Below are 17,927 nucleotides of genomic sequence, written 5' to 3' on the forward strand. Positions count from 1 at the left end.
CAGGCTCCACCATTCACAGCAGGTGATATCACAGCTTATCAGCTCCCTCCTGACCTCTGCACAGGTCACAGACAATGCCTAGAAAACTCTTCCATGTAAGTCAATGAGGTCCCCTCCTATCCATTGTCTATGGCCCATGTCGCTAGGCATGGTGGCCAGTGTGAAAATTGCGTTGGCTCCGCTTCTTCCAACCTGGTGGTTGGGGCTTAGGGTACGGCTACACTGGTGACATGAATTGTCGCAGCCACAATAGCAGATAGAAGTGAATGGGATCGCTGGGTGAGTCGCATGAAATCCATCAGTGTTCTATTTATTTTGACTCTCGTGGCGATCCCATTCATTTCTATGGTATCTCTACTACTCTGCCATCCTGGCCGCGACACATTTGGTGCGACCAGTGTTGCTGTACCCTTAAGCCCATCTTGCCTTTGTAACGGTGAGATGAGACAACCCCTTTAAGCTAGCCGTACATATTAAACGTTAGCGGGACTGGCTGACCATCTAATGTGTACGGAGACCGTCTGAATCTTCCCTGATACCTGCTGAATGTCATCTGCCTGATTATTTTGGGAAGACAAGCTGCTGCCAGAGGTGTCTGGGTGCGGCTTTCTGCCCTTTCTCTGTTCATGGCACATGCATACTTAAAGGGGTTATCCAACCCCTAAAATGCCTCCCCATATGCGCGGGCCCCTGACAGAGCTTATACTTAACTGGCTCTTCAGCACCCGCGTCGCTCCTGGTCCCCGCTGCATCTATCCGACATTGGCAGCCAATAGCAGGCCACGACGGTAACGAGCCTCCCTAGCGTCACCTGCGATGCTAGGAAGGCTCATTCCCATCGCGGCCTGCTAAGTATAACCTCTGTCAGGGGCCCAGGCGCATGGGGAGGCATTGTAAGGATGAAATTTGCAGATAAAACCGCAAACATAATTCACATGCTGCAGATTTGGAAATCTTCAATGCAGGTCAATTTCTGCATGGAAAAAAAACGCAAAGTGTACATGACATTCACACACTTTTCCCACATGTCAGGGCACCCTTAGAGTAGTCAGCTTCTTTGTCTGACAACCCCTTTATGGTGTTATTTTGCCAGCTGCAGTCCAGGAACTAATTGTATTCCAGTGGGACATACGACATGGCTTCTCGCACTCCATTCCTCGCTGTGTTTTGGTCCCACAGCATGGGGTACTGCACCCCTCACACTCGCCGCTCGGAGGACCGCAGCCTCTCCACAAGCGGGAACCACCCACGTGACTCCTTGTCCTTAGCGCTCAGAATGAAAAAGGCGGGGAGGACTGCAGGCGGGTCACGTGACGTCTGGGCGCTAAGTATAAAGGAGGCGGAGGGCGGGAGCGAGTCATTTATTACAGAAGGCTCTCGGGGTGTTTAGGTGTTAGGCGGCCCTGAGGTGTACGAGCGGTAAGTGGCGGTTGTTTCTTGTATGTTTACCAGACTTTCTAGTTAGCTGTGGAGTCTGACAGCTGTACACAGTTATTTTTACGTGTTATTCGGGTCACTGTGTGGGGTTTAGAATCGCAGCTGAAGTTGTCGTGTACCCGGTGTGGCTGTAATGCCGGATCTCTCAGTCCGGGATGACCCCGGCGCTCCAGCTGACGTGGCGCAGACCAGGTGCGGCCTCCTCCGCCCAGCGACCCCCCAATGCAGTGTCTTATCTGCTGGTGTAGTCTCCGGTTACCTCCCAGACCCCCGCCCTGGTCTGCTGCCTGTACAGCTTTGTGTTAGGGCTTTCTGGTGGTATCTGCAGGGTGCTGCCATTTGTGTATAGTAGGCACCCAGCTCAGCACTGAAAGTCTAGTGCTCCCTGTATTAGTGTAAAAGATGATGGATTTGGAGGGACCCAATAAGAAGCTGATGGGGGAGGTCTGTGGTGGGTCTGTCATTGTAGGTGTGAACAGAGCTCGGTTGCTGTCTAACCAAAAAATCCTATTAACAAAATGGTGGTCTCTGTTGGGTAGAAATGGTATCTTGTGATGTTAGAGCTTCTCCGACCTGAGTCCTGACATGTGGCAGAGCTGCCTGCGTCCTCACCTGTGGTCTGACCCTGCTGTGACAGGGCATTCGGATAAATCCAGAGACCGTTCACTTTACTAGTTGGTCTCTCAAATCCTCCATTGATATTCACTACACTGATAGTGGGTGATCTAGTCTGTACATAGCATAAGCCTGTCTGATGTGACTGTACATTACCATAGCTTACCTGGAGTAATAATGTTCTCTGTGCTTTACAGATCATAATGCATTCCAACAAGAAGCCCCGAACTGATGCCGACAGACCTGGCTTTTCTATCAAGGTATTTAACCCTGTAGTCTGCTGGCTTGTATCTTCTCAATGTTAAACGGGTTACTATCCGCTTATCGCGTGTGTAGGGGTGGAATGGTAAATGCCATATCTAACAGGCACCTTAATTGCCTTCTAAGGAGCTGGGGCTAACATTCAGGTTGCCGATGGAAGTCAATGTGGGCTTCTGTGTGGAGATGTGTGCTGTTCTGGTATTAGAGCCACTCTAAAATCTCTTGCACCCCAGTATTTACCGTTACTCAGATTCTGGTATTAGGCCCCCCATACATACTAGTGTATTGTCAGCTGAACTTACTAGATACAAGTTTGGCTGACAATCTGACATGAGCGTGGAGCTCCCAACAGATATTGGGAGAGTGATCAGGCAAAATGAATATTTTGTCCCATCCCTCTGTTCTCCTGGAGTTGAGCGTCTGCCCTCTCATTGAATACACGTTTGGCAGAGCAAAATGTGTATAAGGGAGTCGTGAGCGGTCAGCCAAACGAGCATTTAGGGCTCATTCAGATGGCTGTATACTGTCTGCTAAAATGCAGTTTTTTTTTTTTTAGCGGATTAGATGCTGTCCCATGCACTTCTAAGGGGCCCTTTTCTTCTATTGCATGGCTCAGCAAAAAACAAACATGTCCTATACTTGTCTGAAAATCAAGACCTGGACTATTGAAGTCTATCGATCGGCAAAAAAACGCAATCTGTTTTTTCCATTCACCCATGACGGCACCAGAGAGATGGATCTGCCCCCACAACTAGACAGGAAGCCCCAGAGCAATCAAAAAGGGACACCCACCTCCTCACTCAGTGGTTTCCTGTCCTCTGGACAGAGGAGCATGCAGCCTCCAAGGCTGTGAAACTAGGAACGCCTTATGAACTTAGGTTATACAGTGGATATTTGTGTGGTTGGTATGAATCAGTTTGGTGCCTTTAGCATGATTGACTGCTTCTTGGCTTTTGGGGGAGGCCTGGTTGGTTGTCTATTGGCTTCAGGCTGATTACCTTTGCTATTATGTTGGTTTCATTGAATTCCGATGCCCTGTGCATGCTTGGCTATGCCTGTCTGGCTGAACGTTTTTGCATCTATGCCTGATTGGTGGTCCACCTGTGCATCTATGCTTGCTTTGCAAGCCTGGTCTGTTGAGCGCCTGTGCATCTATGCCTGGTTGGTTGAACACTTGTGTGTCCATGCTGGGTCAGCTGACTGCCTTGGGGTCTATGTCTGGCTGACTGCCTTTTGAGTATATGGCTGGCTGATTACCTCTTTGGGTTCATGTCTTAAACATGATAGGTAAAACTATGAGCCGTCCTAGATCACAATAGCACTAGGTCTGAGAATTGTAATGTACTCAGACCAGATACTAGGACGGTGTATACACAGGGAGCAAATTGTCTCTGCAGGGCAGACTGATCTGTTCAGCGCTCACAAGCGGTCCAAAATGGATCTCTCAAACGGAAAAAGCCAAAACGCCAGTGTGAAAGTAGCCTAAGAAACATGTCGAGCAGAATAGGGTCAGAGTGATGTAGAGACAAATATCCCATTGATGGGAATCAAAACTAGATTGTGGCCAGCCTGTATGAGTAGGTGCACCTAAGGTAGCAGTTCAGGGCTCAGTGATAGCATCTAACCCTGCTAATTTGTATAGTGCTGGGGCAGTGTGTGTGTGTGTGGGGGGGGGGGTGTAGTTAAGAGTTTACCGCTAGATATACACACCTGCTGCCCTGCAGACACACAATTTGCTCCCTGTGTATACACAGTCCTAGTATCTGGTTTGAGTACATGATACAATTCTCAGACTTAGTGCTATTATGATCTAGGACGGCTCATAGTTTACCTATGTGCATGAGTTGAATTGCCCACATTTTAATGTCATAATAAGTTATATTTTAACAGTTATTTCAATAGTTAAAGGGGTTGTCTAGGTTCAGAGCTGAACCCGGACATGCCTCTATTTTCACCCAGGCAGCCCCCCTGACTTGAGCCTTGGAGCAGTTCATGCTCTGATGCTTTCCTTTGCCCTGTGCTAAATCGCGTGGGGAAAAGGCATTTTCAGGAGTTCTGGTGATGAACCAGGCTCCATGGGGCTGTCAGGAAGCCTAGTACTTCACAAGTACTGATGGATGGGCTTTAGTGCAGACCTAGCCAGTAAAACTGCTAGTGCTGCGCTAAAGCACACCCATCAGAACCAGTGATGTCACTGAACTCACTGCCTGGTGGAAGCTTCCGCCTGGCAGTGTTGTTGTAAACAAGAGCCCTTGACCTGTGATCTAGCGCAGGGCAAGGAAGTGCATTGGAGCATGAGATGCTCCGATGCTAGCCTCAGGGGTGCTGCCTGGGTGAAAATATGGGTATGTTCAGCTCTGCACCCGGACAACCCCTTTTAAATTACTTATTTTCATGGCCTCATTTTCCTATGGAGCGTATTGCTTCTATGTTATGCTTGCCTGGGATGACTGCTCCTCCAGCTTTGCATTGTAGCTGGCTGCTGCTGGGCTTACCTAGTTCAGCTGCTTACTTTGCATGGGCTGTGTCTGCATGGTTGGCAGCCTCTGCAGTTCTGTCTGCATGGTTGGCAGTAGGGATTGACAGATTATCGGTTTTACCCATGCGATCTGCAACACCTATCGCTCATAGAGGTCAGGAGCTGGCTATGTGATTCTGCATCCAGCTCCCGCCTCCTGTATATGAATAAATGAGATTTATCTTCACTGGTGGCGCAGTGTGCCCCCCAGTATTAATCATTGGTGGTGCAGTGTGCCCCCCACCCCAGTATTAAAAACATTGGTGGTGCAGTGTGCCCCCACCCCAGTATTAATCATTGGTGGCAGTGGCCACAGGGTCCCCCGCTCCTCTGATCGGAGCCCCAGCAGTGTAAGCCTGGGGCTCCGATCAGTTACCATGGCAGCCAGGATGCTACTGAAGCCCTAGCTGCCATAGTCAGCTCCCTGCTGCTGTGTGCACAGAGCAGCAGCGACTGTGAGATCCTATTCACCCTAATAGAGATCTATCAGGGTGAATAGGTCAAGGGTTCTAGTCCCTAAGGGGGCTAAAAGTTAGTAAAAAGTAAACAAAAAAACCACCAAAATAAGTAAGATTTACAAAAAAAATGACACATTAACAATAAACATTCATTTTCAGCAGATTTGTGTAGAAATTTTAAATTCACAGAATATCGGTATAAATTATTGGCTTATCTGCCTGAAAGTTCACATTATCTGTATCGGCACTAAAAAAAAAAATCTATCGGTTGATCCCTAGTTGGCAGCTTTGGTCGCCATGTCTGGCTGGCGGCTCATACCGCCGTGTCTTGATAACAGACTGTTCTTGCAACAGTATCTGGATGACTGTACCAGGCTCTGATTGGGTGTCTGACCAGCTCTGCCTGAGATGCAACCATGTCTTGGTGGCGGTCTACCTTGATGACTGCCTGCATGGTGAACTGGTTCTGTGGCTATGCCTGATTGACATTTGGTATGTTAATGATCTACAATAAGCATAGTACACTAAGCCCTATATAGTGCTCTTTGGACCACTTGCAGGAGATCTGTGAGCTCTTCCAGGTAAGGGATTGATACCACGGTAGGGTTCTATCATGGATTCCAGATTGCAAGAAAATTTAGCGATTTTTGGCATCTGAAGTTCTTCTGGTCCTCCAGTGGATCTTGAATCACTGGGTGGGGAGCTCAGTTTCATCAGGTGGACACAAACGCTGCAAGCAGTGTTTTGGTGTCCTTCTCTGAAGCGGAATGGAGCCTAAACTGATGCATTCTGAGCGGATCCTTTTCCATTCAGAATGCAAACTGATCGGTTTTGGACCGCTTGTGAGAGCCCTGAACGGATCTCAAACGGAAAGCCAAAATGCCAGTGTGAAAAACTAATATCTGTTCTGGCATGAGTCTGTACTGTTCTGGCATACACCCTGTACTGTTTTTTTTTTTTTTTTTTTTTTTTTTTTTATATATACTGGTACCTCAGCCCCAGTGGTTCTGGTATACGTTTGACTAGTAGTTTCAGATAGTTTGTCATGAATGGCCTAAACAGACATGCATCTGAATGAACTGCAAGCTAAATACAATATTCCCATGTACAGGTACCTGTCATATAGCTGCTGGTGTCAAATGTTGCAATTTGAGAATGCGATAATCCATAACTTTAAAGGGTTTGACATAATAGTTGAGATGTTTAACAATGCAGGTTCCCACAGTTCTCAGCAATTCTTATGCTGATTGACAGGAAGATAATAATCGACATTAGAACCTGACCGTGGGAAAGTTGAGCTCATGTCACATGCAGTATGGTGTGAATTAGTGACTTTCTCACGGTACTGCAGTGATACAGTTGTAACCTGTTATCTGGCAGCTTGTTTGCCCTAGTACAGTGGCGGCAGAGCTATTAGAGAACCTTTCTTCGTGTAATCCCAGTGTTTACTCTGCTGTAATATTGATTAAACCTTTTTTTTTTTTTTTTTTTTTGGCTGAATGGCTTGTCTAGGTTTAAGAATAGCCCTCTGTTCTTGGTAACATGTAGGGGCACTAGCTGTCTTATGTTGACACTGAAACTTTTCTTCTAGAACTTTTTCAATGATAAAGGATGTGAAAATGCTCCAAGAAGGACTCTGAAGGTGATTCAGCCCTCTGCCACCGGTCAGCTTGTAGGCCGTACCACAGAGGTATGCATTAATACAATACTGTAGTACCCTCAGCCCCTACTCCTGCTGAATGTGTAGGGACCCTCGTGTGGCCCATGTCTAATTTCTGGGGAGCTAATATTTTTAGTGGTTCTGCTGTAACCTTGATGGGTCTTCACATGGTTTGATGTCTTATGTCAATTCTCTTCTGTAGACCAAAAATTCAACAAAAAGAAAACTCTGGAATGATCAGATCACTTCAAAGAAGGCGAAGGTGGAAGTCGCTGTTGATCCAGAACAGAGGGAAAATAAAGACTCTACAAATGAAGCTTATGAACTTATGGTGCAAGGTGAGTGATTCTTGGCAAAGATACTATAGGGACGTAAAATACAGCAGATAATTACCTGGTTTTATATAATGGTTCTGAAATTTCTATGTAGAAAACCCTACTTACCAGTACTGGAAGGAGCTTGCAGAGGAAAGAAGAAAGGCCCTCTATGAAGTACTACAGGAAAATGAAAAGGTAACCAGATGCTCAACTGTAATAACTTTTGTGCTGTCACTGGAGGCCACATAGTGATGTGCAGACCTAGGAGTTTAATTATACAGATTTGCCACAGTTTAAAGGAGTTCTCTGAGATTAAAATGGCTACAACTGTCCAACAAGACCAGGACTGGTTGTATTACTTGCAAAGGGAGTGGGGGCCTCACCACACAGTATGCTATGGAATATACTGGTTAGTGTTCCTGACAGGCTGGTAAGCCATGATGGTATATCATATGCAAGATTGCATCTATTGTAGATCAGTATGTAGTGTGGCCCAGCCAGTCCTGGTCATTCTAGGACAGGCTGCTGGTGGCAGTTTAAAATTCCTTAAGTAGTTGGTGTGGAGGTTTATAGAATATAACAGGGATGGCCAACTTGCTACACTCCAGCTGTTGTAAAACTACAACTCCCACAATGCACTGCTGCAGGCTGATAGCTGTAGGCCATATGCTGGGAGTTGTAGTTTTGCAACAGCTGGAGAGCCACAGGCTGGTCATCCCTGGAATACAATGCTAACTTGTAGTAATCAAGTTTTGCCTTTCTCATCTAAATGTGCAAATATTCAGTAGCATACAAGTGAGGGTATGAATGAGGTTTTTAATTAAAAGATTGCTGTGAATTTAATTTTTTTTTTATATATACTTTTGTACAGTATTAAGTGTTCTCTCATTTGACAGATGCATAAAGAAATTGAGCTCAAAGATGGGGAGATTGAAAAGTTGAAGCAGGAAAATGATGAACTCATGGAACTAGCAGGACATGTGCAACACATGGCTAACTTGATAGAGGTGAGTCTTACTGGCTTTGGAGTGCTCATACATAGACTTGCTAAGCTAAATCTTGGCATGCACACCTTGCTTCACACAAACTCTACTCTGGGTGTGGTTTAAAACCATCTTTGATGCAAAATTATAGGTGTAGATTTGTCTGAGGGTATGGTGCACTAAATTTATTAGTTTGAGCCCACTGATGGCATATCTACATACTGCCTGGTCAAAGCATTACCTAAAATGTTTTGAGTACAGCTACATTGCATAGCTAGATCGTAACACTTCATGGAATGTATTGCAATGGTCTCACAATGCAACAGTTGCAGTTCTGGAGCATGCCATGGCTGACTTTTTTTTTTTTTTTATCAGAGGCTTACTGGAAGTGCACCTCAAAGCCTTGAGGACTTAAAGAACCTAGACTTGGAAGAAGCCAGATATGAAGATGAGGCAGAATTGGAGGATCAGCAGTCATTATCTTCCAGTATGGAACATGAAGATGCATAAACTACAAAGGATGTTTATAAGTGGCCATGGATTGTCTTAGTGCGTAGACTGGCTGTAACTGCCACAACATATTCAGCCAGTTTATTGGAACTTGTGGGAAACTTCAGGGCTAGGAGGAAGTGTCTGTGATAGAAAGTAACTGCCACTTCAGACACAAGTAATGGTTGCCCTTCCAGGAGGCCACTTTTCAGAACTGCAAATACTATGTATTTCACATGTAAATAGTTTTTAATCCACTGGCCTTGATAAAAGGTGGTTGTACATTTAGTTTTTTAATAAATGAGTTCAAAATGACTACTGGACACTTGCAAAATGTTTTTTTATATATAAATAATCTTGAGTTTAATTCAATACAAAAATCAGTTCATGTGCACCAAATATCGTTAGGTGCATATATGGGACAAAAAATGTTTTTTTTTTAAACTGAGTTTCAAGTAAAAAAAAGCATCCTTTTCCCAAAATAAAGTGAAAAAACAGGGAAAAAAGTAGACATTGGGTATTGCTGCGTCTGTATTGACCGACTCTATAAAAATATCACATGAACTAACCCCCCAGGTGAACACCGTAGAGTGTCAAGCCATTTTTTTGTCACCTTGCATTACAAAGTGTAATACCAAGCGATCAGTCATTTGCACCCTAAAATAGTACCAGTCATCTCATACAGGGAAAAAAAAATTAGCCCCTACATAAGTCGACCAAAAAATGACTGGCTTTCAGAATATGGAGGCACTAAAACATTTTTTGCCTTTCCCCCATGACAGCTCCACAGGAAAGGCTCGCCCCCAAAGACAGGAAACCTGCAGAATAAAAGGGTGGACACTACTTCCGATTCAGTGTGGTTTCCTTTCTCTGGGGAAGCCTGTAGTTTTACTTTTTTAGGTTCCCTCCCTCTGGTGGTGCTCCTACACTGACCCCCTATAGTGGGCTGGATTTCTCCCCGTTGTACCTGCCGTTCCCAGGAATATATTGCGGCATCTCTGGTGCACTGAAAGGTATGGGCAGAGGCACAGCAAAACTCCAAAGGGAGTACTTTGTGTGCTGGAGCATACAGTGGCTTTGGTGATATGATAGAGGCACAGTCTTCTGGACCACAGGAGGAGCTTCCAGGAAAGAAGTTAGGCCAAGGAAGGGTGTCACGTGACCAGCGTTGAGTGTGACATTACAGAAGCGCCTATGAGAAGGGTGCATTGTGGATAGATAGCTGGCAGAAGCAGCATGGAGGACAAGCACGTGGAACGGTCTGCAGTCCCTTCAGCATTGGTACCTCTGAGGGGGTGAGTGCTCTGGGCATAATGTGCTTCCCTCTGCTGATTTACTTGTACTAATGTGTTACAGACAAAACCTAGGAAAGTGGTGACAAAATAAGAACAAAGAATGTGTTCTTGTAAAACTGGGTTGTCATCTGAATGGGAGAAGGTGTCAGACATGTATTGTTAAAACTGTGGTTGAGGAATTGTAATCTTTTTACAAATTTCTTCAGGCTCTAGTCAAATCAGAAGTTAATTCTACCTTTTTATCTAAAAAAATCTCTAGAATTAGACATGACCCTATACAGGAACAGAATTCAATTGATTCTGATGAAGGCGACATACAATCCTCAATATATATCCAGTCTGATTCATCCCCATAGTCTTCTGAAGAAGGTGAAATTAGTGGTAGACCAGGTTTCCCTATAGAAGACACTCCGACAGCAGAGCCAGGTCAGGGGCTCCACGTCTGCTGTTCCCCCTCAGTCAACCACTAGTCTACCTTGGGTCTGACATTACAGGCAATGAAAAGGAGGGTGACTTCTGAATGGGTGACAGCAGCACTGACGAGGAAGGTAGGCACACAAGGCAAACAGTGCACCAGGGAGCCCAGTGGCAGGGGCTCCACTGGTAATGGTGGCAGCAGCAGGTGCCGGCTCCACCTGTGCACACCGAGCACAAACAGGCGCAAGCCAACACCACCCCATCTGACAGGAGGTTGGTGCGTAACTCGTCTGTTTGGGCTTACTTCACCCTGGCAGCAGACGATGTGACAATTGCAATCTGTCAGCCATGCCAGGGTGAGGAGAGGGAGGTCTGTGGCTCAGCTGGGTACCACTGCCCCTACTCAACACCTGAGGGTCAACCATTGACAGGAGTGGGAACAGATGCAGGGTGGTCGTAGCGGCGCCAGCAGCAGTGCGCAGGGGACGGACAGCAGCTCCTGCAGCCACCCCAACCCCTTCCAACAATGCATTCCCACTCCCTCTCCTAGAGGTACTGGTACCGGCAGTCGGACCTCTGCACCCTCTATCGCCTCCACTGCCGTCCGGCGCCAGCAGTCAGTTGCCAATGCATTTGAATGCACCGTGCCCTACTTTCCTGGGGCCCAACACATGTGTTCACTCAATGGGCTCCTGGCAAGGGTTATTGCCAAACATCTGCTGCCCTTCAATATTGTGAACTGCAAGCCATTCCGACAGATGTTGGAGCAGGCCCAACACAGATGGCGTGTCCCCAGCTGCCATTTCTTTGCCAGGACCGGTGTCCCTACCTTGCACCAGCACATTGTGCAGAATGTATCCCTGTTACGCACATGCTGTCAGTGACAGGGTACATCTGACAATGTATGCCTGGACCAGCAGACATGGGCAGGGACGACGCATAATTTTTACTGCCCATTGGGTGTCTCTCCAAGGCCCCGGGGAGGGATCATCAGATGTGGCGGCATCTCAGTTTGTGGTGCCACCCCAGGGTGTCCAGGGGAGAACTGCTCTCCCTCAAGCATCTGTCTCCTCCGCTGCTGAGCCCCCAGCAAGCATCCCCGTAGCTATTCAGGTGTGGGGCCTGTCCGCTGCCAGGCCATGCTCCAGCTTGTGAGCTTAGGGCAGTGTTTCCCAACCAGTGTGCCTCCAGCTGTTGCAAAACTACAACTCCCAGCATGCCTGCACAGCCAAAGGCTGGGTTAGCAAGGGTTAACAGCCAAACAAAATGCTATATTTATTGCCCTGATTCTGTAGTTTTCAGAAACACCCCATATGTGGCCATAAACTACTGTACGGTCACACAGTAGGGCATAGGGGGAAAGGTGCGCCGTGTGGTTTTTGGAAGGCAGATTTTGCTGGACTGGTTTATTTACACCATGTCCCATTTGAAGCCCCCCTGATGCACCCCCAGAGTAGAAACTCCATAAAAGTGACCCCATCTAAGAAACTATACCCCTCAAGGTATTTAAAACTGATTTTTACAAACTTTGTTAACCCTTTAGGTGTTGCACAAGAGTTATTGGCACATGGAGATGAAATTTGAGAATTTAAATTTTTTGGCACATTTCCATTTTAATCAATTTTTTCCAGTAACAAAGCAAGGGTTAACAGCCAAACAAAATGCTATATTTATTGCCTTGATTCTGTAGTTTGCAGAAACACCCCATATGTGGCTGTAAACTACTAAATGGGCACACGGTAGGGCGTAGAGGGAAAGGTGGCCGTGGGGTTTTTGGAAGGCAGATTTTGCTGGACTGGTTTATTTACACCATGTCCCATTTGAAGCCTCCCTGATGCACTCCTAGAGTATAAACTCCATAAAAGTGACCCCATTTTGGAAACTACGGGATAAGGTGGCAGTTTTGTTGGGACTATTGTTAGGGTACATATGATTTTTGGTTTATCTATATTACTTTTTTGTGAGGCAAAGTTACCAAAAATTTAAATTCTGAAATTTCATCTCCATTTGCCATAAACTGTTGAACACCTAAAGGGTTAATAAAGTTTGTAAACTCTGTTTTGAATACCTTGAGGGGTGTAGTTTCTTAGATGGGGTCGCTTTTATGGAGTTTCTACTCTAGGGGTGCATCAGGGGGGCTTTAAAGAGGACCTTTCACTGATTATTACACTATGAACTAAGTATACAGACATGTAGAGCGGCGCCCGGGGATCTCACTGCACTTACTATTATCCCTGGGCGCCGCTCCGTTCTCCTGCTATGCCCTCCGGTATCTCCGCTCACTAAGTTATAGTAGGCGGAGATTCCAGTCACTAAGTTATGGTAGGCGGAGTCTGCCCTTGTTCTGCTCTAGCACTGGCCAATCGCAGCGCAGAGCTCACAGCCTGGGAGGTTCTTTTCTCCCAGGCTGTGAGCTCTGCAATGCGATTGGCCAGTGCTACAGAAGAACAAGGGCAGACTCCGCCTACTATAACTTAGTGAACGGAGATACCGGAGGACATAGCAGGAGAACGGAGCGGCGCCCAGGGATAATAGTATGTGCAGTGAGATCCCCGGGCGCCGCTCCACATGTCTGTATAGTTAGTTCATAGTGTAATAATCGGTGAAAGGTCCTCTTTAAATGGGACATATCATATTTTTGACCGTGTTCATCATAGGGTTTAGGTCATAGGGTATTTTTATAGAGCAGATTCTTACGGACGCGGCGATACCTAATATGTCTACTTATTAATTATTTATTCATGTTTTACACTATAGTTTTTAGCCAATTAAACTATATTTAATTTAATGTCAACTTTTTATATATTTTTTTAATTTATGTTTTACACTTATCTTTTTATAAACAAAAAAAAACATTTTCGTATCTTCATAGTCTAAGAGTTCGTATTTTCTTGTTTTTAGCCGATTTTCTTAGGTAGGGGCTCATTTTTTGCGGGATGAGAGGACGGTTTTATTGCCACTATTTTGGGGGGCATATGACTTTTTGATCGCTTGCTATTACAATTTTTGAGATGTAAGGTGACAAAAAAAGTTTTTTGCACCGTTTTTTTTTTTTTTTTTTTTTTACCGTGTTCATCTGAGGGGTTAGGTCATGGGGTATTTTTATAGAGCAGATTCTTCCGGACGTGGCGACACCTAATATGTCAACTTTTTTATTTATTTTAGTTTTACTAAATAATATTTTAGAATTTTTTTTGGGGGGTTTTAGTGTCTCAAGTCTGAGAACCATAGTTTTTTATCCGATTGTCAGTGGCTACATTGGGGAAGGGGAATATAAATTTAGTACTCCATGGAAGTGTGGTACTCCCTGAAGCAAATGTCAATGCAGAGGCCCGGATGATCGGGGGACTTGTCACTGAGTGGTGGTGTCCTTCCGTATCCCCCTCCTATGACACACTCTGCATTTTTTTGGGGTCCGTCCCTTCTTTCCAGTATGGGGGACCACACCTGGAAAGTGTTGGCCAGGGACGATTCGGGCGCCTCCAGTTCCCGAGGTACTCCTGCCTGCTCTTTCCTGATCAGAAAAGATCAGAACCTTGAGGACTGCCTCATAGAACTGAAGGAATTTCCCTGTGTTGCCATGCTCTGGGACAGTACAAAAGAGTTGTACAAGGCAACCTGTACCAAGTAGACCACAACTTTTTTGTTCCATGCCTGGGTTTTGCGCATGGCATTATATGGCTTGATGACTTGATCAGAGAGATCAACTCCTCCCATATACCGATTGTAGTCAACGATACAATCGGGCTTAAGGACCGTTGCCGCGGTACCTCGCACAGCGACAGGGGTGATGCCGTTACCGTGAATTGTGGACAGTACAAGGACATCCCTCTTGTCCTTATATCTGATCAGCAACAGGTTTCCACTGGTAAGGGCACGGGTCGCACCCCTGGGGATAGGTACCTGGAGGGGGTGGGTAGGGAGGCCGCGTTGATTTTTCCGCATGGTCCCACAAGCGGATGTGGATCTGGCGGCGAGGGACTGGAACAAGGGGATTCTAGTATAAAAGTTATCCACGTACAGGTGGTAACCCTTATCTAGCAGTGGGTGCATAACGTTCCACACAAGTTTCCCGCTAACATCCAGAGTGGGGGGACATTCTGGGGGTTGAATACGGGAATCTCGCTCCTCGTACACACGAAACTTGTAAGTGTACCCTGAGGTACAAAGTTTGTACAGCTTCACGCCATACTTTGCCCGCTTAGAGGGAACATACTGGTGGAAAATGAGTCTCCCCTCGAAAGCAATGAGAGACTCATCAACCGCGACCTCCCTTCCAGGTACATAGGCCTTCACAAATTTGGCCCCAAAGTGATCGATGACCGGCCTGATTTTGTACAGGCGGTCATAGGCAGGATCACCTTGGGGGGGGACATGCTGCATTATCTGCATAATGCAGGCATTTCCGGATGGCCTCAAACCGGGTACGTGTCATGGCCGTACTGTAAAGTGGGGTCTGGTAGAGGATGTCCCCACTCCAGTAATGACTGACACTCAGTTTTTTGACCAGGCCCATGTGCAGCACGAGGCCCCAAAACGTCCTTATCTCGGCTGCACTGACCGGAGTCCAGCCACCGGCCATAGTCTAAAAGAAGCCCAGGTGTTGAGCAATGAACTGTTAGGCGTACAGGTTTGTTTGCTCCACCATCAGATTTACAAAGTGGTCACTGAAAAAAAGACTAAAATAGTCATATTCAGTGAAGCCCACTGTGGAAATCTGGATTCCTGGTTGACCAACAAAATCAGGAATCGCAGGCTCAAAATGCTCTGGGGTACACCAGACAAGTTCACCTGTAGGGGGCTCAGGTGGACTTAATCTGGTGGGCCGGAAAACTAGTATGAGCCCCAGAGCTGCTCGTACTAGTGTGGGCCACAGGGTCCCTAGCATGGCGGTCCCCTTTCTCCGTCTGGCGGCTTCTCCGCCGCCTTGGGGGCTCATCATCATCGCTAGATGATGAGGAGGACGTGGATGACAAAAGGATAGTGGGGTCATCCTCGTCCTCACTGGGGCTCTCTGACTCGGAGGCAAGCTGGGCGTATGCCTCCTCGGCCGAGAACATCCGGCGGACCATAGGGGAGTGTGTGTGTGTGTGTGTGTGTGTGTGCGTGCGTGTTAAACTTTATTTGGTATGTGTGGGGGTGCGGGTGTTCACAAACTTACCCTAAACCTAACAGACAAAAAAAATGTGAAAATAAAATAAAAAATTCAAACTCGCTGATCAGCTGTCCAAAGCTGATCAGTGGTGGGGTGTGTGATGCGCTAACAGTGGCCGAACGCTAAGAGTGCCGGCCACAGTCAGCGTACGCAAAAAAAAAAAAAATTGCTTGCACCCCAAAAAAGTTGTGGGGGGGGGCAAGCTGCAGCACTCCTGTGGGGGGTCTAGGGTCACACAGTTGTGCTGTGGACCCCAGACACCCGAGTTAGGGTGATGCAATCCCCCCCCAAAAAATTCCCCCACTAACTTTCCCTGAATATCCCTGCCTAACCTTACCTGTCCCTAACCTTTCCCTAAACACCTTTCACTGTGCAGAGTCAGAAGGGGGTGCTGGGGCACAGATGGGGGTGCTGGCTCTTGAGATCGTGCAGCTGGCTCCTCGGCTCCTGGACACAAAAGGAGGAAGATAGGAGCGCTGCACTAATTTGAATGGCCCGCCCGCCCCTGCAACCAATCAGAGCCGACGGTGATTGGTGGTGTATTATCACACCACCGATCACCATCCTGTTCTGGGTTATCGGGTCTCCATAGACCCGAATAACCCGGAAACGCAGCAAACCGCAGGTCTGAATTGACCTGCGGTTTGCTGCAATCGCCGACATGGGGGGGTCACAGGACCCCCCCGGTGCATTGTCCCAGGGTGCCTGCTCAATGATTTGAGCAGGCACCCAGTTCCGATCACCACCTGCCGCGCGGCGGTGATCGGAACTACACAGGACGTACAAGTACGCCCTGTGTCATTAAAGAGGACCCTTCACCTATTATGACACTGTGAACTAACTATACAGACATGTAGAGCGGCACCTGTGGATCTCACTGCACTTACTATTATCCCTGGGCGCCGCTCCGTTCTCCCGCTATGCCCTCCGGTATCTCCAGTCACAAAGTTATAGTAGGCGGAGTCTGCCCTTGTTCTGCTGTAGCGCTGGCCAATCGCATTGCAGAGCTCACAGCCTGGGAGAAAAGAATCTCCCAGGCTGTGAGCTCTGCGCTGCGATTGGCCAGCGCTACAGCAGAACAAGGGCTGACTCCGCCTACCATAACTTAGTGACTGGAATCTCCGCCTACTATAACTTAGTGATACCGGAGGGCATAACGGGAGAACGGAGCGGCGCCCGGGGATAATAGTAAGTGCAGTGAGATCCCCGGGCGCCGCTCTCCATGTATGTATAGTTAGTTCACAGTGTCATAATAGGTGAAAGGTCCTCTTTAAGTACCAGGACATCAGGGCATACCTGTACTCCCTATGTCCCTAAGAGGTTAATTTATTTTATTTTATTTGGATTTTGGGCGGCCCTAGTTGTGGTTCTTTCTAAAATTTGGTGGGGAGCGCATGTGGGCTTCACTTGTAAAAAGATTTTGTGCAGTTAACATTGTACAGGACTGATTGAGGACCCTAATTAAATGTTATCATTTTATTATTTTCTTGTTTGTTCTAATGAGGATATAGGTGTGAACATGTTGTTGTCTGTCGTCCTGAACAGGATGCCTGACTTTCATGTTGACCTCTCCACATGGTTGGGTGTTACTGGCATTATACTCATCCTTGTGGTTATCCTGTTTTGGGAATGGAGGGTTCTTGCCACATGTATATATCTATATATACATTTTTATTTGATTTTACTTCTTGACAACTATGTAATGATAATGTGCACATGCGATTTTTATAGAAACAAAGCTTTTCACTTTACAATATAAAATGTGATATATATAATATTCTTGCAGCCATGTCACCATTTTGACAGTTATTCTTATCATCTCCAAGGTTTGCTATTATGTGACCGCATAGACTGGATGCGTTTGTGGCTCAGCTTGAATTCACTTTCTGGTGCGTACACATGATCTGTTATCATTTGTCTATGGACACTCGCACCCTGTGTGTGTTCCTTCTTTGATGCGATCACATTATTGCATCACATTTTTCTTTATGTAATGCGGAAGCAATGCGCCAACATGCGCAGTTAACCAAAGGGGACGCTATATTGGATCCATGCTGGTAAGTTTTTGGCCCCCTCCATTATGTTTTTAATCAGTACACCTGACATTTTAGTGACAAAATTAATTTTTGATACATTTTTTTAATATTGAAATTTTATAAATTAAGCAGATAAGAATTTACATAAATTAATGGAAGTTATTAATCTCTCCACAGTATGAATACTAGTATATTATAGCATTTTTTTTAACATTATTTTTTGATTTTTAGACACGACACGAAATTCTAGTTTGTATTTGTACTTGGCACAATTCACTTTTATCAC

General features: G+C 46.3%; 1 protein-coding gene across 1 annotated transcript; it reads left to right on the forward strand.

The window, feature by feature from the left end:
* Window positions 1–1,340: 1,340 nt before the first annotated feature.
* Window positions 1,341–9,053, forward strand: GMNN (geminin DNA replication inhibitor). Its single transcript, XM_040432894.1, has 7 exons — window positions 1,341–1,419; window positions 2,250–2,312; window positions 6,881–6,979; window positions 7,152–7,287; window positions 7,379–7,461; window positions 8,163–8,273; window positions 8,625–9,053. Exons 2-7 carry the CDS (start codon window positions 2,256–2,258, stop codon window positions 8,757–8,759), a joined length of 621 nt encoding a protein of 206 aa, XP_040288828.1. The 5' UTR covers window positions 1,341–1,419; window positions 2,250–2,255; the 3' UTR covers window positions 8,760–9,053.
* The last annotated feature ends 8,874 nt before the right edge of the window (window positions 9,054–17,927 follow it).

Source organism: Bufo bufo, chromosome 5 (assembly GCF_905171765.1).
Source record: "Bufo bufo chromosome 5, aBufBuf1.1, whole genome shotgun sequence".
Taxonomy (NCBI): domain Eukaryota; kingdom Metazoa; phylum Chordata; class Amphibia; order Anura; family Bufonidae; genus Bufo; species Bufo bufo.